The sequence below is a fragment of the Paralichthys olivaceus genome, chromosome 14 (assembly GCF_024713975.1).
Source record: "Paralichthys olivaceus isolate ysfri-2021 chromosome 14, ASM2471397v2, whole genome shotgun sequence".
Lineage (NCBI taxonomy): Eukaryota > Metazoa > Chordata > Actinopteri > Pleuronectiformes > Paralichthyidae > Paralichthys > Paralichthys olivaceus.
In genome coordinates, this window is record NC_091106.1 from 16,006,866 (window position 1) to 16,028,899 (window position 22,034).

General features: G+C 41.2%; 1 protein-coding gene across 1 annotated transcript in view; it reads right to left on the reverse strand.

The window, feature by feature from the left end:
• Positions 1–22,034, reverse strand: part of neurl1ab (neuralized E3 ubiquitin protein ligase 1Ab) — a 31,749-nt gene continuing 9,715 nt past the window's right edge. Inside the window, exons 4-6 of the mRNA XM_020088599.2 lie at positions 9,536–10,252; positions 4,868–5,047; positions 1–4,111 (exon numbers count right to left, since the gene is read on the reverse strand). Of these exons, the coding sequence (XP_019944158.2) occupies positions 3,867–4,111; positions 4,868–5,047; positions 9,536–10,252 (1,142 nt within the window). The 3' untranslated portion in view covers positions 1–3,866. The remainder of the gene's footprint in view (positions 4,112–4,867; positions 5,048–9,535; positions 10,253–22,034) is intronic.

A 22,034-nucleotide genomic window follows, 5' to 3' on the forward strand; every position in this document is an offset into this window, starting at 1 on the left:
TGAATCAGACTTAAACTTTATTAACCAAACTAAACATAATTATTACATTCAAAAACAACTTTAAGAATGATTTTTCAACATAGTATAGAAGTCCCATTTCCAGGTATTCAAAAGAACTGTGCAGATTTTCTTGTCCAAAGTGCACAATGCCCACAATCACTCACTTTCTGCTTGTGTTTTGTTTAGATTGTAAATAATTGGTCACATTTGAAACAAGAATTAGGACCATAGGGTAACTAGTCACGCTTCTTTACTACAACACAGAGTCAAGATAGAAAGTAAATATGCACAAGATGGACAAACTGATAGGTATGTCAATTTCAAACATTTTATTCCTTCCTAATATTCCATATTTTAATGAATGATGTTCATTAAAATGTTTCACACTTTGGGAAATAAACTCGCTCTCTGACAGAGTTAGATTAGAGGATTAATACCACTCTTGTGTTTTATCTGCTAAGTGGCTTTAACTAGCGGGCGGTTAGCTCAGCATAGCATTAAGACAGGAAACACATCGTAGTAGCTCAATTGTTTTAAACCTTCACTGTAGTTCACTTCAGTAAAAGTGTAAAAGTTGTAGGTTCTTGTAGATGGGTTGTGCTATATTGTTGCCAGATTTACGATAATAATCTTATTTGTACGATAATTTTGCCCTCTGTACGATCAATAATGCATGATGTACGGTAATTTGATCATTTTGTATTATCAGTCTGGATAGATAGTCTGTGTTTATGCATCTCTTCTCGTGTGACACCTTTTTAGTTAATCATGCTTGTGATGATGAGATCAAATAGATCAAAACCTTCACTAAGGTGTTTATCTACTATCTCAGGTCAAAATGGCTGCTGCGAAAAGGGTCTGAGGTTTTGGCCATAGCTTTAACACAACACTGACAAATCATCACCTTTGAACTTGATCAGTTGAAAGGAGCATGATTTAGAGTTTTGTCATCTGTCTCAATATAACACTGCTTTAAGCTCTCTTTGGTCTTAAACCCCAGAGGGAAGTACCTGGTTTATACAATTCTGTTTAGCGGCTGAAGGCTCCTCTGTACCAGCCTGCTGTCTGTCTTCCGTTTGATGCTTGAAGAATATATTTAGAGGTTTTCAGGGACATTCAGAAAACGACACCAGGGCGGTGAGAGGAAACAAAAATACAACAGAAAAATGTGTTTCTCTGTGGAAAATTATATTATGAGGTTGTACTATGAGTGACTGTAACCTTTCACATGTCAGATTGTCATTTGATATAATTGCTATTAATACAACTAGGCTTTAACAGCTTCTTTAAGTAAAAGCTAACATGCAACGACCAAATACCCGATTACAAGGAAAGGTTGTACTTCCAACAATTTACTGAGTAAGGTAAATAGTACATAAGTATTATCAATAAAATGACTTTACTTGAAAAGTACTCTGATAACTGGTGCATTCAAGTGTCAGCAGCATCTCAGTGCTGTAACAGGGTCAAAGATTAACACATTTTTAGAGAAACCTTATTACTACTACTACTACTACTACTAATAATAATAATAATAATAATCATTTGTTGTATTTTGCATGTAAAATCTTACTTACCCTAACTCAGATAACTGTAATGGAGGAAAAAAAAGTTTTCTTCCTGAAATGTATTGAATTATATGTGTTCCAGTAAGTGGTATAAAGTAAAGTACTCAAGTATGTAACTGGTATTGATCTTCTCGTTTAACTCTCTCGCCACAAAGTACTTGAGCAAATTTCCCAAAATATCATCAAAGCGGTTCCTTCAAGTGAAAATCAGCTGACACAACCACAGAGTCTTTTAGGAGAATAAAGTTTTCTATAATCTTTGACTATGCAAACAATGTAATATTCATACATTTCCGGACACTGTAGCCAGACATATAAAACAAACAGTGACAATTCTTTATAGTAGCATGGACAAAATAAATAAACCTCATAATGTACAGCTATAATATAACACTCATCAATAGCATTTTTCTATCAAAAATCTTTCACAACATTGTATTTCTGGTAGGTCATATTTGGTCTGAAAGAAAAAAGAAAAACAGGTGCAAATGTAAAGGCTGGTGGGGGGGCAGGGCTCTTAAGCACAACAAAATTCCAGTATTATGCAACGCGGTGACATCAGGGAGGAGGCGGTAATTAAGCGTTACATCTTGAGCGGCGGATTAATTCACACGCTGATATTACGCACTCTGAAATGTCAAACACGACAGCTTTGTATCGATAAGTTCTGCGGTTCCACGTCAGCGACATTACAACCACGTCAGAGCGGCAGAGGCATGATGATGAACCTCCTGACCAAAGTCTTTCTCAAGGCACACGAGAAACCGTCACCATTACGCAAATGGAGCACAACACCACTGAAGAGGACGAGTTGACAAAGCTTAAACCCCTTGAAATCATTAAAAACTAAAACAATTAGCACCTCACTACTTAACAGAGTTACGGTTCAGCGAGGCCAAAGCAACATCTGGAGAACGCTTGTATTTCTCCACAGTTTTAAGCAGGACATAATGCACGAGATTAGACGAGTGAAAACGTCCTTGGAGTTTATTTTCGTCGTCGGTGAGCAGCACTCAGGAACTGATATGCAAATGAAATTCTCACAATAACAAGCTACATCCATGTCACCGACTGCACACGTACTGAGACACATCATCAGAAAGCAACTATTCACGCCTTAATGTACATTATGAAAGAGGAGTGTGTCACCTGAAGAAAGCAAAGATGTTTGCAACTGAGTGTATTTTTTTTCTTCTCGTGATAATGAATGAATCTTTTGAATCCAGCTGGAGATGGTGGAAGTCCCACGTTTTACAGGCCGTCATTCAAACCTGTGATGCGTCTGGTTTGCCTGAGTGAGCGAGCAGCTTTCTTTGCGTTGAGACGATAGGCAGATGAAGCTGAAGGTGCCTCTTCCTCCACTGTCCACATCCCAAACTTACAACCTCCTCTCTCCTCCCTCGCTCCCCTCTGCACTGATTTACATCCTCATCTCACCGCAAGTGTGACCTTCTATGGTGACAACTTTCACACTTTTTTTTTTTTACCCTTCGCACAATCGCCCCCGTCCTCTAGTCCACAGAAGCACGGGCGGTCGTGAAAAACACTTCATTTATTACACAACAGAGTTAAGGACTCCTGCACCCTTTAGGTTTAGCCATTTATTGTGTTTTATTGCAGAAGGGAGCGTTTTCATTCAAAAATTACCACTGACAAAATCTCTCTTTCTTTCTGCTTTGACACAGGTAACTGGAATCACTCTGGAAATCAGATAAAACAACCTTGTCTTGATTTTTTCTCACATTTAGAATTGATTCTCACTGTAAAACAATACTTTTTGACCCGATGCTTTCTGACAAGCAGAGCACGAGCAGCTGGAGGAACCACAGATTTATTCTCCTCGTTTTCTTCCGCAGCTCTGGACAATTTTATTTCTTGGTAAACTGGCCGGCAGTGAAGCGATGCCATGGCCAAGAGAATGAAGGCTTATCAAGCCTGTAAGTAGGACAGATGCCTCTACAGATTGTGCTTTCTCCCTCCTCTACAGACGCACAAATCACAAGAGTTGATGGACGATAGTGGGTCGTGGTCCAATCTGCTAAGTTTTTGACAGTTTCTGGTGAATCTCATGAGCGTGTCTTCACAGGAAGCCACCGCTCTGAGCTTCCTGCAGTTGTGCATTAAACAGAACATACACACAAAGTCCAAATGATGGAGTTTAAAGTCCTGCTGTAAAGTACCTGAGCCAGATTGCACATACAAATAACCGTGGTTTTCACTTGTGCTGTGTCCGTCTTTACAAAGTCTTACATGGCTTTGACAATCTCTGTGAGCTGGACCTGAAGACGCCACACACGCCTACGTGCTCCTGTAGGTCTTGATGATGTCTTTGATCGTCCTCCTACAGATGGGGCAGCACGCGTTGGCCATCTTCTTGAGTTTGAGGCCACAGGTGTAGCAGAGACACATGTGTCCGCAGGCGTAGAGCACCGTGTCCACCACGTTCTCGTAGCAGATGGTGCACTCGTCGCTCCACGAACCCGGGCAGGGTGGGAAGGTCGGGGACTCTGGGTGGCTGGAAAACGGAGAGCTCGGAGTTGTACCTGAGGTGACGGGAGAGACAAAGACATTAGGGAGGTGTGAATGAGTTTGAGGGAGAAAACAAAATGAAAAAACTGCCAAAAAAAGAAATTGGAGGAAAGCTTCCAGGGCGTTCAGGCAGACAACACACTCTGACACCCTCTGATCGCTGCAACACATCAACGCAACTTTTATTTAGGCTGTCAATATGCTGTCAACTGTTATTCTCTGCTTATCAAGTGTCAGGAAAACTTTATGGAGGAATAATGAGTCTGCCCTGTGATCCTCACTCCCTCTGCCGCCATTTTCTTCCAGGAGTTTTTCCTGCCATACTGTCTCCGCAGATTTTTGGGATCAGTGCTTCACATCACCAAGGTAAATATTTGCTTAGTCTGCTGACTTGCATTTTGCTTGTCGATGTCTCTGTGCTGTTTAGCCAGTGTTTGTGTGCTTCTGGCTGTTTTATTGCTCTCCTGCATGTCTGCATTTTAATCAATTTCATAAACAAAAAAAAGGTAAACAGAAGAAAAAAATCTAAACAATCCAGACGGGGACATAGCATATGTAAATACGTGAATTCACAGAGCGTGACATGGATTTTATAGATCCAGATCCTTTCCAAATGAATATTTGGTGAATCTCCCACCACTGGTGTAGATAGCCTCCAGCGGGGGATTATAGGCAGGGTCTGATTGTTCAGACAATAACAACAATCCTGCGGGAACTCAGGGAGTAAATAATGAAAAGAGGAAGGAACAAATTGAACCACATAAACAAACCTGTGGACGAGGAGAAGAGTGTGTGGTAGTTGGAGTTGAGGCTTGAGTTGAGGTTGTTGTTGAAGGGTGTGTCGAGGCTGGGCTCCGAGTTGCCGCTGCAAAGCATTGTGGGGATGTTGGGTTTACAGGACGGGGAGCTGGGCACGGACAGACCTCGGAGGTCTGGGTGCAGAGACGAGCCTGAAGGTGCAGAAAGAGACGTTGTGGTTCATCAAAGTTTCATCAACATACAGAAAATGTATTTCCATTATTCAGCGAGGTTGATCAGAGCGAAGAAATGAGAAGAGCGGAGGAGAGTGGATGACATTAAATCTGTTCTGTCGACAAACAGATGCTGTGAGACCTCTGTGCATGCGTGGGTGTGTGTCTAGGGTGACCAAGATGTCTCAAACAAGCGCATTAATAGAAAATATGAACGCAAGAAAACACAAAGTTTTGTTGTCGTTTTTGCATTTGTGTTGTTGCTTTAGCAGCTTTTTTGTGGCTTTTGCAATTATGTTGTTGATTTTGCAGTTTAGTTGTTGTTGTTTTGAGGCTTTTGCATTCGAGCCTATGAGTTGGTATCGTCTCGTAGGGGACACCAAACACCCTCCTTCCTCCCTCATGAGCCCATGATCCCTGTGGGTAGGGTACGACACGCTTCTATGGATGAATCTGTCATCCGTCCCGTTTGATCCGTCCCGAGCCTCACCCCATAACCACCGGGCTCTGGCATCAGTTCTCACATTGGCAGCTCGTCTCTCCTCACAGACAAGAATACTGACCCTGATTCCACAAACAAATTCGGATCTAGCTTGGCCTGGCAGGCACACCAGTGCATTGTTGTTTACACATTGTCCTTCAGCTGACCATGGTAGAAATATTTCCACACTGTCAGGCTGGCAGTTTACTTGGCACCAACATCCTTCCATGTGTCAAACTATCTTATGTTGTAGTTCACGTCCTATCCCCCAATGGACTTATCCAAACCGTCCCTGCAATGACAACGTGGAGTGGACCACAGATGGTGAGAAAATAAAATACTGACATGGACATTCGTGTGGTCTGTTGTTGGAACAAAAATGTATGCAGTCAAGTTGCATAACTCCTCTGATCCATCGCACTAAAGTCTGATGGCTTCTCTCTGGACCACTTCAACCACTGCAGTCTCACTTTCAGCGAACATAAACAAACTATAGAAGCCTTTTATTCATGCAGTCAGTTTTCTGCATCAACAGATGATGTCAACAGACGTCTGCATGCTCACAGGACGTCTGGTCATCCATATAAAAATCTTTCCATTATTTGTTTCCATGTAAGTTTAGTACTGAGATTAATTATTGTTCCACTTTGTTGAGACATACTTTTTTTCCCCCTAGAGGCATCTATTCATTTATTCCTCCTTTACCTACTTAACGTGACCTATGTGGCAGCCCGGCTGTTAGCGAATGTCCCGGTCACCTCTAATAAGGCACAATGGATAACCTTCATGTCTATTCATGTACCCTTTCATCAAGGGTACCTCTCATCTTCCCATCTATTATGAATTTACCGCTGCCTGTGCCACCAGGAGGGAGCATGTGAATGTCTTCAGCTATGCAGGCAGCACAGGAGACTTATTTGTGGTTGAGTGGGAGCTTTCAACGCTTGCTTATCAAAGAGAATCTAGAGAATTCGGCTCACCCGCCCATCAAGCAGATTTATTTTCTGTTTGTGTCATAATAAAACCTTTATCAGCTGTTTGTTGTGGCACAAATGGACAATAACAACAACCATCAACCTTCTACGTTGACAAAATTATTACCTGTTAATTTACACATCCAGCAGTTACTGAGTAACATTAGCCTTTACACCACTACTCTGTACTAATACTAGACTACTCTCCAAAAGTGAAGTCAAAGGGTCTCAATTGCCCCCTGGTGGTTGGCTGCAGTACAGGTCATAACCCCATCCTCCATGTTAGTGGATGGAACATGTGTCAAACTAAAAAAGTCATAGTGCGTCAAAAAGAGTTTTCTCAAAGATGATTTCTGTCATTTTGGGTAGTTCTTATTCATTTTCCCAGAAAGTTTATTTTTAATTAGTTCTATAAAAAAAGGTAAAGGTTCCACACTCCAGTCGCTACACCGCAGACATTAGCTCCAAATGTGCATGGTTTCTGTTAAACCCTCCATCTTGCACAGGAGTCCTGCTTAAGTCTGTGCTCTAACACAATCAGCAATCACTCTATTGATTAGCTAATCCAAAACCTTGTCAGGCTACTGATTGGTGCAGGGTTCAAGGGTGTGATTTAATTAATCCTATTATAGTCCTTTTAAATTTGGTTCAGGATGATTCAACCAGAAGATTCAGATCATAAAACAAGAGCTGAAAGTTGCTCAAATGCTTCAGAGAGCTGTGTGGAGCTGCAGATTTGGGGGGTAATTCTCTGTAGGTTTATCACTAAAATCGATCTCTGTCACATAATCATACAATGAATAGTTACTATAAAAGAAATTGTAAACCCAGATGAAATGTGAATATACATGACTACTGTCTGCCCTTATTGATTCTCAGTCTCTTAGATTTGATTATAAAATCAGTATTTCTGGATCACACAGACAAAATGACCATGTGAGAGAAGCAGACTCCCATCTGCTCCACTTCACAGGCTCGACAGCACCCAGCCATGACAAACTGTCACTTGCCTCAGTGGCTAAATGTTTCCATGGCAACTCATGGTGTACGGCTGCAGTGAGTGGGTGAGCAGAGATGTCACAAATGCTTTCCCCACAGCTGGAGTGGGTAATGACTCAAAGAACGCCCGTACCCCAAAGAATCAAGTGTGTGGGGGGGGTGCACATGGAAAAGAGAGGGACCACGGGTAAAAGGGAACGGACTGTGGGTGGAAAAACCCGGCATCTCAAACCTCCATGCAATTACAATTTAATAATGCACATGGAGGGCATCATGAGGAGCAATCACTGGCCCCCTCCTGATACATAATGCTGGCTGCTGGGAGCCCACGCAAGACAGAAATAACCTCCTCAGCCCTGACTAACTAGAGAGAGAGGAGAGGAGGAACTGTAATCAAGAAATGATTTGGAGGAGAGCACTGGAAGGAAAATATAAAATACAAACAAACACATTTTAATCACCTGTGAAGGTTTTCAGAAAATGCCATCTATCATAAATTTCAGAAGAAAATATCCACAACCTGCTTTGACAGGATCATTATCGTATTGAGTCGGGATATATCACCTCATATGGATGAACTGTATCTGTTGAACCAATCAAAAGCACTTGTGTTCTCTTGCTCACAGTCAAGTGACGCTTCAGCTGTAACTTATGAAAAATAGAGAATTTAAGTGCAGGACTCTTAAGACCCATCAAGATATGCTAAATATTTTAAACTTTCAAATGTGGTGGTGTGGTGAGCTTATTCACGTCTTCACTGAAGATGTGTGCATGTACGTCAAATGTTCAAGACTCGATATCAGAGACTCGAGAGTGTTTTGAAATTCTCCAAACTGTTATTACTGCATGCACAAATACAACATCTGCAACAGTTAAACAATAAAATTATCTGAGGATCTTTGCTGCAGGACAAACCACAGAACTATGTTTTCTCTACACATCATAAAAGGCAAATCCGCATATTTGTGTTACAGCCTGTGATCATCACCGCAGCATTCGCATGGTACGCAACATGGTTTGATATTCACCTTCAAAATAAACCGCCTACAACCACTGCTCGTCATTAAACCTTCATTTCCAGCAGCTCCAGAACCTGTTAGCCGTCTTAGCTTCTTCTGCTAATTTTGAGCACGTGATTAACGTCAGGCTGCCTCCAGTTAATGTTGCGGCATGGAAATCCGCTGGGATCGAACCGCGCGGACAGAAACTCTGTTCAACCGAAGGCACAAAGTTAACATTCATTTGCAAACTGTGGGGGAAGAATGAGATATATGAGTTGATAAAAAGTCAGAGAGCGGCGCAGGCTGCAAATTCATGACTCGGCTGAGTGGGAATTAATCCTCCAAAGGTTGTTCAAGGATAAGAGACTGCATTACCCTCTGGAAGGAAAGTTACCAATGACATCCTGTAAAGATCTGAGGAAAATGTTTCACTTAATATTAAAAGTGTAGGTAAAACTGATGCTGATCCGAAACTGTAGGTTTGTGTTTGTACGTTTTAATTTTGCTCGGACAAAATCTGGTATTCCTTTGTCTTAAATAGATGAGAGTAAAGACTAACAAACTTATTTAATCCAAAATCTTATGAAACAACTGTAAATTCGCCAAATAGTAGAGTATTTCCAAAAAGTATCGAAACTCAGTGTCACCTGACTACAAGGACATCTCAGATTAAAGACTTATTTTTCTGTCTTGCTTGTGGGTTTCCTTCAACTTTGTGTCCCTGGTTCCAAGAACAAGGGGAGGATCCCTCATTGATCTGAAGAGCAATAAAAAGGTGCTGGAGATGAATGAAAGTTAGTGCTCATTTATGAGGATAATGTTTGTCCTGAGGGGATAACAGGAAAAGGATCACAGTCTCCTTTTTGTGAAAAGCCTCCTTATTTGTAAATTCAGAATTTTGAGAACTTTGTACTTTTGTACTTTGTTTTGCATTCCAAAATTAATTGGAGATTATGAAACTGGATTATAAAACATCATAAAATCTGTTTTGAAAAAGATCAAGTGAACGTACCTAAAATCCTGAGTTGTGTGGCGGTGCCGTGCAGGCCGTAAAACATCCAGAGGGGCCTGGAGTTATCTACACACAACTGCATCCCTGCACTGATGCCGTTATGGCTCATCATGACCTCCCCGTCTGAGTTCACCACAAAGCCCAGGATATCTCCACTGTGGAGTGGCACCACCACCCGACACACGGCCCAGAATTCCTTGCGGTCCACCAGGGATTCTGGGTTTGATGGGAGGTCGCTGGGCCGCAGGGTGGCTGGGTCGCAGGACGTAACACCATAAGACAGAGAAGCAGGCCGCATGACGCCCGCCTTCACCTTCACGAACACAGTCTCTGAGCAGCGCATCGGCCGGCTGGTGAACACCAGGGTTCTCTCATCGCCACGGTGATCCAGCCGTCCAACAGTGTGCTTATCCAGCATGGTAACGTGGATGCCGTGCACCGAGTGGAAGTGCAGATCAGTGTCCAAATGGCTGGGCAGCAGCGAGCACTGCTGTGAGTTTTGAGAGTTTTGGGGCACGTGGCACGAGGCAGAGCTCAAGGGCTGCAGTCGGTCGTCTTCCTCATCGTCTTCCTCCAGATGCATCTCCTGGTGCTGCAGGCTCAGTTCGCACAGGCTGATGGAGAGGTGAGGGTCGTCGCCACTTCGCTGAATAGAGGCCTGGTGGGTGGCTGCAAAAGAGCGAGGACGCAGGCAGTCCACAGGGACCATCTCACTGTCTGTGGGAAAAAATAAACACAGGAACGTTATATAACCACTTGTTTGTAGTCTTCTAAAGTAAATATTTCACTATGAATGAGCAAACAATGTCTTTTTTTATAGTCTTTTTTAATAAAATATCTTTAGTTGGAAGATGGCTTCCTCTTGAAAGTCCAGAGAACCCAATTTAAACCATGCACTCACTCATCATATGGCATATTCCCATGTACAACACTGGTTTGTTTTATATTCCCTGCCTGTACACTGTTCATTCATCATACCTGTCACTGTAAACAAATGGAGGCCTCTGGCTCAGTTTTATAACATATTCATTTTCATGCTCTCTCTCTGCACTAAGGGCTGCAGTTGAACAATACGAAGAAATACGTCAGAGTTCATATGTTTAGAACATACCAGGACTTTAAGTGGGGGTTTTAGTGTAGCTGAAGGCCAGAGGCTACGTCACCGTGAAAGGGACATGACAGCTTTGTGTAATGCTGAGGACATAAGAGATGCATACAACCGCTGTACACTGAAAAAGCTCTGCTGTGTTTGAGCGTCTTCTGCCCTGAGTCCTATTATTTTCACTTTTAAACGCAAGAGCCTACAAGGTGTGGAAACTGAGCCATATATATATATATATATATATATATAAACATATTTCATTTATTAAAAAGGCTTTTTAATGAAGCCAGTTGGTTTCCAGTCATAGCGTGCAATGTTTGTGCCGTCTACGCTGGGTTTCAAAGAGCCGTAATGAGCAACCACGAGTCGTAGGTGTTTACATTACAGTGTTTCAGCGGCAGTGACTTCATGTACTGTATTCTACCTCCGTGCACTGTCAACATTTTCAGTTACGTGTCTGGATGCTAAATGCAGCTTTTTTTCCGATCATTGAAAGGGAAAGGCATTCTGAAAAGTAGATCAAATGTCGGCTCATGCTGGATAGTGCCCCCCCTCCACAAAAATAGCTCTCCCTATAGGCTAATTCTGCTCACTGTAAAATAGAAAGCACATGGCTGAGCATCGAGAGAGAAAAAAATGGGAAAACAGAAAGAGAGCCTGTGTTTCCATGCACACAGTCGGTACAGATGGATCTGCATCACGGCACGCTTAGGGACACACAGCCAAATTTAACACAGCTCTCTAACGCAGGCTAAAATTAGCCTAATTGGACATTTGAAGAGAGCGAAGAGGGACAGGCCGAGGGATGAGTGACACCATGGCTGAGCTGTGTGGCTCTCAGTCTCCGTGGGCTCTGGGCTTCCCCTATGGGAAGTGGCTGGAGAGTGTGACAGAGGAGGGAAGGATGAAAAATAGGGTGGGGTGGACACTTGAGGGAAAGGGCATACCTCACGAGCTCCTCTTTATCACACAAAGACAGCACATCTCCGGCCAGCCGCTGATAAACTGCTTGAACTTAATTACTTCCTCAGTCAAGAGTGTTCAGAACCAAGTATAGGACTCTTATTATTAGCACCCTTATCATCTTCAAGGCAAAGTTAGCCGACTTTGGGATGCAGGAGATAATTTCTATCCGTGCTGCTATTACGGCTTCCTGCGTTTTCTGTTTTTCTGTTTTTTTAGCGGCGCAACAGTCAAAACAAGCGGTGAGGAGAATCGCAAGTTTTCAAGTAAAATTCGATTTATTGTGGGAGGGAAAAAAAGAAATAAAAGTAGACAAAACCACAAAAGACAAAGAAGTGAGCCGAATAAATATGTATGACCTCGTCCTGGGTTTTGTCTTGCAGGAATCTGGGAAAGAATTTCACACATAAAACATATGACAAATATGAAAAGCATCAAGTCACCGAGATAACGCAGCTTGAAATACACAATTCACTACGTGTTCATGTGAGCACACCAACATTCATGTCTGCAGCATTCATGGCATGGTCGCATGCACAAGGGAGCTGTTCAGTAAACACACACACTTAGCAGAGACATGGCTCCAACAGTCCTATTCAATCTGTTTGTATATCATTGGAAACAGGGCGCTGGTGCAGAAACAGGTGCTTCTGTGTTTCTGTATTAGTTCTTCTAATTAAAAAAAAGGAAATTACAATTTGATTAAAAAGAGTCTGCTATAAAGCAACACCACAGGTTACAATTAAGACTGTGAAAAACAAAAGTGAAGCCAAAGCATCTAAATTGCCCCCTGGTGGCTGGCTGCAGTATAGGTCATAAACCCCGTCCCCTCAACTAAATAGTCAAAGTACTCGTCAGAGAAGTTTTTCTCAAAAATAATTTAAAAAGTCGCACTGATGTTTATTCAAATGTTAATTTAGTTATTTGATGGTATAAAAACAAGGTGATTGACAGCTGAGACTGACTCATGATTGGTCAAGCATGTGTAGCAGTGGGACCTTGATATCTCGGCTCCATTCCCCAACTCCTACTGTGCAGACTCTGGCTCCAAATGTGCTCTTTTGTATCCAGGATATTTTGGCTTCATTTCTGGACAGTGGGAGGAAGTGGAGATGCGTCATCCATCTTTTTAAACAGCCTTTGGTTTGAAAAGTATCTTAACTTAAAGTATCTGTGGTTGAAGTAGCTAAAAGTAATTGATTAGTGGTTAACTTGTTACTCAAAGTTGTTCGAATACAAACCTGAACCAACGGTGACAGAATGCATTTTAATATTGTAAATAATTTAATGATTTTTTTTTCTGAACTAAGTGACTGTGCAGGTTTTAAGTCACTGACTTGACGTTACACAATCTGTTACATAACCGCAAATAATAATCAGCTTGTTCTCTTTTTTTAGCAGGGGCGTAAACACCCTTTGTTTAGAAGCTAACCTTCCAAACTCTTCACATATTAGAATGTCCCTCACACTCAGACAATGTCAACGTGCAGTTTTGTCTTTTGTCCTAAATCATGTTAGAAAATTAACTATAATACCCATTGAATTTTTTTAATAGTTTTAACATTTGGCACTGCTCCAGTGGTTTTTCAATCACAAGCGCTGAACATAGTGGTGATTATGTTCTCTTTTCAAATGTCAAACTTCAAGTCCTTGAGGCTTTTAAATACCAAGGAAAAAGTCTGAATCCCTTTTCCCAGGCATGTAAACAATACAGATGTGATTAACTGCATGGCTGAGACTGCCCTAGTAAAATTAAGTGGTCTTTGAACAGTTCCAGCTATTCAATCTCAAGGGAAAAGCTCCATTTAAATAGAGGAACACATACCAGACTGACACTGTTTAGCGGGGTCAGTGGCTGACCTCTTACGGCTTCACGTTGGCTTGTTAGTGTAAGCACTGTAGCTGTGAGGATAAAAAAATAAATCCGAAATCAAGCTTGTTGAACATTAAGGAGGAATTTCTTGGCTTCATGGAAGTAAGAAAACACCCTTTCCAAAACATACACATCCATGAAGAGGTGTTAAAGGTTTTCCTACTCAAACAAGTTACAACCGAGAGAGAAACGCTTCACGTAACCCTGAAAAACCAGTTTCAGATATAAGCAAATGAGGATGTCCAGGATACAAGTGAAAACTGGCATCCTGTTTCACTATGGACACATGCCAGAGTGACTAATGTATTGTGGTTAAAAAGCCGTTTGTAAAAATGCAAAGGTAAAAAAAGGACTCGGGCTCCACCTCGTCTTCTCATGCATTTTTAGAGATTTTGATCCAAGCCGTTCAATTTAATTCAGAGATATGAATCCAATTCCTTTTTTAGTCTTGAACACCTCTCACACAGACAATGGTGCTGAATAGCCTGGGGGGGGTTCCGTTTGTTCCTGGGCCTGCTGGAACAGGATTAGGAAGCTTTTGGGGGTTTACCGAGGCTACAACCTCTATGCAAGGTCAGCTGCACCAATTGTGTCTGTGTGTGTTTGGGATTTGCCCTAAATATGCATAGGAGGTCTATCCTGGGCTCTGTCGAGAATGAGTGAAGTCATCTGTCATGAGAAAGTAGGCTGTGTGTGAGTGTGTCCCAAAAAGGAGAAGGATAAGCCTTCGCTTATCATGGAAGAAAAAAGGCTCCAGGGGAAATCTGCATTGATGAGCTTTTAAGGAGTGGTATCCCGGTCAAGATAATGGCACCAGTATATAGTGTGAAGCTGTGGGGGGCAAAAGGTGAGAGTGTGCTGTGATATCGTTACACAGGAGGAGCTCAACAGTTTGACTGTCTGAGATGGCGTGTGCAACAGGAGTCACATACGTGGAGCATTTGAAAGTTCAGCTTGAGTCTCCTGTTCGGTGCCAGATGTTTCTGAGTTTTGGATCATGATTGTGGAAAGAAAAAAAGTGGGACACGCTGAAGTGACAAATGGCAACAGTGAGGACGACGCCCGGCACCAAGGATGCCGCAAGGGCACAGTGTGTCTACGTCTGCAGTAAACAAAAAAAACTCTGAGCTTCAAAGCTTTTCTATAACTGCATTAAAACTCCACACACGTTCACACAGCACTGCTCCGGACATAAACCCTAACCCTAAGATTTTCACAGTGCAGTGGTGTGACTCTTTCTTCTAGGAATTCAGTTTATTTACAAGTCATTTGCAACTGCAATTATGTTCAATTCATTATTATAAACATAATAATGTTGTATACACGTGTGTATACATCCCCTTCTATCTTCCCGCCCTCTTGCCTGTTCCATCCCAACAAAAGTGAAAAAGTTAAAAGAAAAGTAAAAAAGAACGAAAACCACATCAGCAAAATCAAACAAAGCAAAAGTAAAATAACAGACACAAAGAGGGGAGATCGTCACCTGTCAAAAAAGGTACTTTGCTTATGACCAGTTCAAACTGAATTTTGACGTCATTGGGCAAAAGCTGAAATAATAAAAGATAAATGATGATCCTGCAGTCATGTGCTTGGTCACAATTAGGTGCTTATGATATGACAATGAGATACAACAGCATTGAATTAGGACAATAAAAGTACCAACAATAATAATAATAATAACGATAATACTGATAAATACAAAACAACAGTAAAAAAAAGTATGTGCATGCGTGTATAAGGAAAGCATAATGTTTTGAAAGAAAGGCAATTGTGGCCAGACTATGTTTTCTATTAATATAATGGGATATTTACTTATTCAGCAAGTCACAGATATGTTGATACTAAACGCATCAGAAAAATCTTCACCAAGAATCGTATTTTTATCTTCATGGTGCAATATCCATTTGCAGTGACTACAGCATTATTAAACTTTTCTGTGGTTATGTTGGCAGGGCTTGGTTAAAGTTATAGAATGATGGTGGTCTGGTTTACTGCAGAAAATGTTCTCAGTAAACTTCATTCACAATGTGTTTACATTTAACCAAAACCACAATATTCAATCCCAAACTTTAAACAAAGTCCACGCCAACCATCTCCTGGTGATTATGTCGCCATTAATAAATGTAAAGCTTCATTCATTTCGAAAAACAAAAGACTGTAAAGCTGGAGCTGATTTTGTTCCCGAAAAAATGTAATTGTGGAAACAGTTAAATCAAATATAAGCGTAAGACTAAAGGGTTGAGAAGTACTTTTACATAAGTGCTTCTTGCTTCAGTTTATTTACTTTCTTTGACTTCATACAGTTATGACACCCATAGTAACACTTGACTTTTATGATTTAATTTCTGTACTAAAAACATTAGATAAGTTGATTAAAAAAAAAAAGTTGTGCTGTTAAATTAAAAACCTTTCAAGTGTTTTTAGCTTGTACCCCTCACAAGACAGTGTCTGTTCGCACTTCCACCAAAGAGAGACTGTCTGTCTGAACTCGCCTGCATGGCTGGTTTCATCTAATTAAGTGGAAGAGGTAAATTTCACAAATAACTGCAGATATTTGAGAAAAGCCTAAAAACAGAAAACATTTATGTATCAGACCTTTGTTTGCTTCTGCCATTAATCATCTCATGACCCCTCAGATTTATCTTGTGACGGTGCCTGACTGTACAAACGGGCTACACTACGTAACTGTATTAAATGTTAAAACACCACTTACACATTAAGGTATCAGTAACATTCACATATTGTCATATTAGCAGTCACGCAGCGGTCGATATACTGTGAAATGAGTCCCTTGGTTTTAATGCCTTGCTCATCTGTTTGGACGGTAATACTGATCTCAAACACATTTCAACAATTATAGATTCAGCTCGTTGTTTTGGTCAAAGAGAAGCTCTGTGTAAACTACACACTAACACACATACGATACATGGAGTACACAGTCACGTCCTCACTGGGAAGAGACTCTGCTCATCTGAAAGTGATTAGCCTCTCTGAAGGCTTCCCCCCTGTACAGCCCAGGCCTGACAGGCTCCATTACGATTTCTATTTTGATTTCTCCGCAAATCTGTTCAATTCCATTTGGGCCGATTAAATCCCAGCTGAGGCACTACAGTCGGTTCAGCGGCATTTATTTTGGTTCAACAAATCAAATAAATTCCAAGCACTGAGATCACTTGAAACAGAGCTCTCATAAATATAATAGACCTTAATCCCGATGTGTACATGCTGGCAGGAGATGGGTCAAAAGACAGTCCTCCAACATTTTTAGTTTATACCAGGCCTCTCATTTCATTGTAACCAACTGTCTGGCAGAATGACTGAACTTCACTTATAATTAGCGTCCGAGGGAAAATCAAGATTCTCTAACAGCCAGATTAGCGCATGACAAATTAGCTTTGGCAACAGGGATGAGGATTCTGGTTAGGCTTTGGTTGAGTTATGGCAGTTAAACCAATAATTCTGTGCAAAGTGAGTGTGTGCTGCTAAAAGCGACAACATCATTTTTAGTAATGACTAATGAATCAAATGAATGTGTGCACGGGTTGCTGGTAGAGACAAATCCACAGACAATTAACACCCATCTGCAGTTCTTCTTCAGCTTACAGAGTTTTATAGCATCTTTTAACTCATGGCAATTTAGTCACTTTTCATCAGTGTCATTTTCAGCCGCAGCAGGCAGCTGTTTACAGTGAAAAAGCTCCGAAGACGTAGTATAAGCTACTTGCTCAGCAGCAAACAGCAGAGAAACACAACTGCTGTCCTCGATCAGTACAGCCGCCCCACTCATGTGAGTAAGGTTCAGTCTGAATACAACATGAGTATCTGTATCAAAGGGACATGAATCCATGTGCAGGCCTTTGAATAATCAGATCAAATAACTACAGATATTTCAAAATTGATAATGAAATCATTCATTATGTTTCATAATGCATTATGGTAGATGAGCTTCAATTTGCGCTTGATGATTGTAGTTTGCATTATGATCCTAGTTTCCTGTGTGTCATTTTTTACTGAATGACTGTGGCTGAACTACTCAGACACAAAGGTTAAGTTTAGCACTTCCATGTTAACAGAGGACCTGTGACTGGCTGAATACTGAAGAGCACAGTCACAGCTACAGCAGCCAACATTGTCCTGAAAAGACTTACAAGCATGAAGCTCAGAGGAAATGGACAAGGTTATCACAGCTTAAGGCCACAGTCATGCGGCCTGATGGTTTTTTACCCAAAAAAGGTATCAACATGTTCCTCCCTCGTCTTCTTCACTTGACCATTCGCTGCAGACTTCAGTCATTTCCAAAAGAGGAGAGCTTGGGTCAGGGTCCATAGCAAAATCTTAATGTGACTTAAAAAAAAAAAACTCCAGTCTCTTGAAAAAATTCTTATTTGATTTATTAGTGTGACCAGAGCACAGAGAGGAAAAAGGTCGGGGCTGTAGTATAATTCACGATTTTCGGTTAATTCTGCTGAGAGAAATCACAGAATGTTTATAATATGGAGACGTTGAGCATCCCTCTCTGCCATTCTCCCTCACTGCTCTTGGCTGGAAACTGACTTTTGACAGATGACTTTTCATATTGTTATTATCATGCTTTATTGTTTTTGGAAGATTTGGCTGTAAGCAGAAGACCAGAAATCCAACATATTATTACAACATCCATTTGCAGTACTTCAGGGTAATCAGACCCTTCAGGCCTTTCGCGTGTCTTCATCAATCTAAATTATCAGAAGAGTTTAGTTGTGCAGCTCTGTGGAAACAGGAAAGGGATGACACATACAAATAAGTATATGGTGTAAAACTGAATTTGCAGTTTCTATAGATTCTGTCCTTCCCTGTGTGGTACTGAGACATTTTTACCTGCACTGTTACCAGGCTGACCCCGCGCTGTATATCTGGCCACTAGTGTCACACTGTACCTCTCTGACCTCTCTATATTTAAAACCTTTTCTACCACAAATCAAAACCCTGTGAAACTCTACATAATATATGTTGACAAGTGAAACAATAAGTGAGATCTGTGGCAAGCGAGCGTGAGGTGCGCTGGGCGAACGCGGACAGAAATAGACACAAAGAAAGGAAAGTACTGCACGGCTAGGTTCAGACAATCCGCATGTTTGTGCAGTACAAAGCTTTTCAGCACTTCCACGCTATCTCTTCATCTGCTGACAAAACAGGTATGAGTCAAAGATACGGTGATCTTACACTGTTAACTGACAGTTTGAGTTTTAGTTCAAGCAATACAAAGTTCACGTGATAAAAGGAGCATATAATGGTGTCGGATTATAAAATACAGGATAAAAAATATAACAAATGTAGAGTCTACATTCATTTTCTGTGAAGCCATACTGAGAGACAGCAGTGGTTGGAGTTAAATGCTAATGCCAGTATGCTAACATGTTGATGCATAAAAACAGTAAAGTAAATTATAAAAATTATAAAAGGAAAGTGGGCAAGTGCAAGATCTAGTTAAAGGTAAACGTATAGGTTAAGGTAAAGTAAAAATAAATGTTGTTTTAAAGATGTATACCGAACTAGCTTCTCTGATATTTAGCAGCAATCTGTTCCACATCACTTAAATCATCCACCTCATGATGGCGCTACAGGAAAAACCAGGGGATCACTTCAAGTCATCAGACTTCATCCCCTCGAGACCATGAATGTCAATAACTTTCACTGAAATCCATCATGTGTTGAGGTAGATCTCCAGGAGTGACAGCGCTACATCAACAGAGCCACGGCAATATATAAAAGCCACATCAATGTAAACAGTTTTCAAAAACATCAGCTCCCACAGCGTCTTTCAAAACTGTCCCCTCTGTCCCCTGAGGTGGAAACGTTAGTGATGTGTCTCTGAGAGCGTTACTGAGCATGAAAAGCATACAGCGGGATATTTTCCCCACCATGATGCTCCACAGGCTTAATGCATCGCAATGCCGTGTGCGGAGATGATTGATGTCAACACCCTCCTCTTAATCACCTGAGAGGCATGCAGCCTCTTGGCGGTCTGGGAGCCATTTTGGATTCTTCTCTAATGACTAGAGAGACAGGTTGCAGATGATGTTAGCTGACGCCGGTCTCACGGATCACTGGCGTCCTGTCAGTGATTAAGTGACTCATCTACCTCAAGTAGACAAACCCCCAGTAGAGCATCTTGTATCCATCAAAGGATGCCTTTGACTCGCTCCGCTTATCTAACTTGGAAGGAATCCATCATACCTGCACAAAACGCTGGATGCTGTGTGGTCCCTTGAGATTTGTCCCATAAACAAACACATTCTGTTCAGACTGCAGCCATACATGTGGAAAGGGAGCACGAGTCCTTGTTTTTCACATGTGTATCACTTCTGGGAGATACAGCATAAGTGAAAACATTTGATTTTTTATTATTTATTATTTGTGACCTGATTTCTGGAACTTGTACGAGAACCAACTTGATAAAACTCAAAAAGCTAACAGCAACAAAAAAAAGACCATACCTTTCAAACTTTCCATTTTTAAAATAAAGCTTTTGGGAAATTGTGTTTTTGCTGCAAATTGTATCTAAAGCACATTTTCTTATCATGTCACCCAGTGAAATATAAAGAGTAAATAGGGAAATGTTTTGAAAGTACAGCAGACAAATTGTGCTTTGAAAATGGTTAAGCTGCTTGAGACATATCATGCACTTGAAGAAACCTTTTGTCCGCCCCTATAAGGGCTAATGTGTCTCAGCGTGGGGCAGCACAGGCCGTTCTGTACAAAACACAAGCAGGGTACTTCAGTCTTTATTGATAGCTGCGCGAGTAGTGTGGTGATGTAACAGATCTTTCTTAAATTGCATAGGCAGCATTGTTGGTTCTGGACAGGGCCTGAGGCTCAGTTTGATTTTAGAAGATTAATTTAGCTTCCTCGCTTACGCAACACCATCTCAGCTTTCAAGCAGTCTCACTGATCTCAGGCTCACCTTTGACCCCTTGCATGGGCGGCGAGCTACTGAACTGCGCTCCCCTGACAGAAGCTTAGAGAGGAAACAACACAGCTCATGAAATGATCCTTAAACATCAGCATAAGACCTGTTAGTAGGAAAACTGTTTGCAGGAGGCTGCACTTAGAGGCAGCACAAGTGAAATGGCCATGATGGATAGCGGCTATAATGAATTCCTTAATGCAGTATGCAAGGTAGTAAAAGATAAAACAGACTCACAAAGGTATGAGAATCCTGTGGAGCATGCGTTTGATGAGGATTATCCACAGGCTAAAAAAAACCCCCAACAGATTGGACTGTGGCACCACTAAAATGGATGGCTTTCATGGTAGGTCATTGCTAATGAATGAAAAAACCAAAAAAATCTCTCAACCGTTTTGGAAAAAAAACCTGTTTAGGTAATGAAACATCAATGAATTTAAGAGGCTTTGAGTTCATAAAGAAACATTCATCCTCGAAAATGTAACCACAGAAATTTGTTCAAGCAAAGCAATCAAAAAAGATTTTTATCAGAAAGGCAGTGACGCACTGTGCCTCTAACACTAGTTTCTTTTATACTGTTCAAGGCACCAATGTTGGGCATTTAGTCCATGTAAAAATTATGAGCAGGGAATAGGGGGAAACAATGTTCTGCCTTCAAGGTGGCAGCATAGGTGCAGACCAGATCGACATCTGTGTAAAAGGTAGAGCTAGAATGACAGGACGGACGCTGATGCTGTTGTTTTACACGTCACGCGTCTGATTCCAGGGCACAGGGCAGCATCACGGTGGTTTTGTTTGATTCAGTAAAGTTATCTTCTTAACAAAATATCTTTTGGCGTTAGCGTCACACATTTTGACAGTTACGCTGATGTGCTGTCATGTGAGCTTGTACACTCAAGTGGAACGTTTCTCCACACAAACAAAAACAGTTTTACTTTTTGTAGGTGTTTTAGGTCCAAATGACATTTTGGGTAATCTCAAACATTTATGCAGATAAAACAAAGGCCTGCTCAAACATGATTGGTCAAGCTAGAAACGGAAACCAGACGGCTTCCTGCCCCCAAAATCTTGTCCCTCGCCACCAATTCTGCAGATTCAGATGTAGAATCTGTCAAACTCAACACAACTCATTACTATATAGTCCTCTACATAGAACGTCATATATTTCAAATTTCAAATTCCAAATTTTCAATATACAGTGAGTAGGGAAGAGTAAATGATCTTTCATTAGACACTCCCATCCTGGAAAATGGCCAGAACGTTAAACCTCTTATATCCAGTTTGTTAGAAAGCCTTTAATGCTGCAGTCTCAAGCCTAAGTCGGCCCGACCCCGATGATGTTACCAGGGAATAAAATACTGTTGAAATAAAGAAAACGTCAACTTCTGTTTTGCTACAAGAGTCGATGAAGTAGTCTTAAAAATCTTTCTTCGACCCTCAGAAGACATATACATCCATTTTACAAGCTGAATTGTATTCTCAGTGACAAGTAAAGTGATCTTCTGTAAAAACCAGTGGAGAAAACATTATCTCGCAGCCTCTGCCATGCATATTACTTAAGTCAACAGGCTTCACAATCAGCCATCAGTCATCACAACCAATTTTCTTTTATATT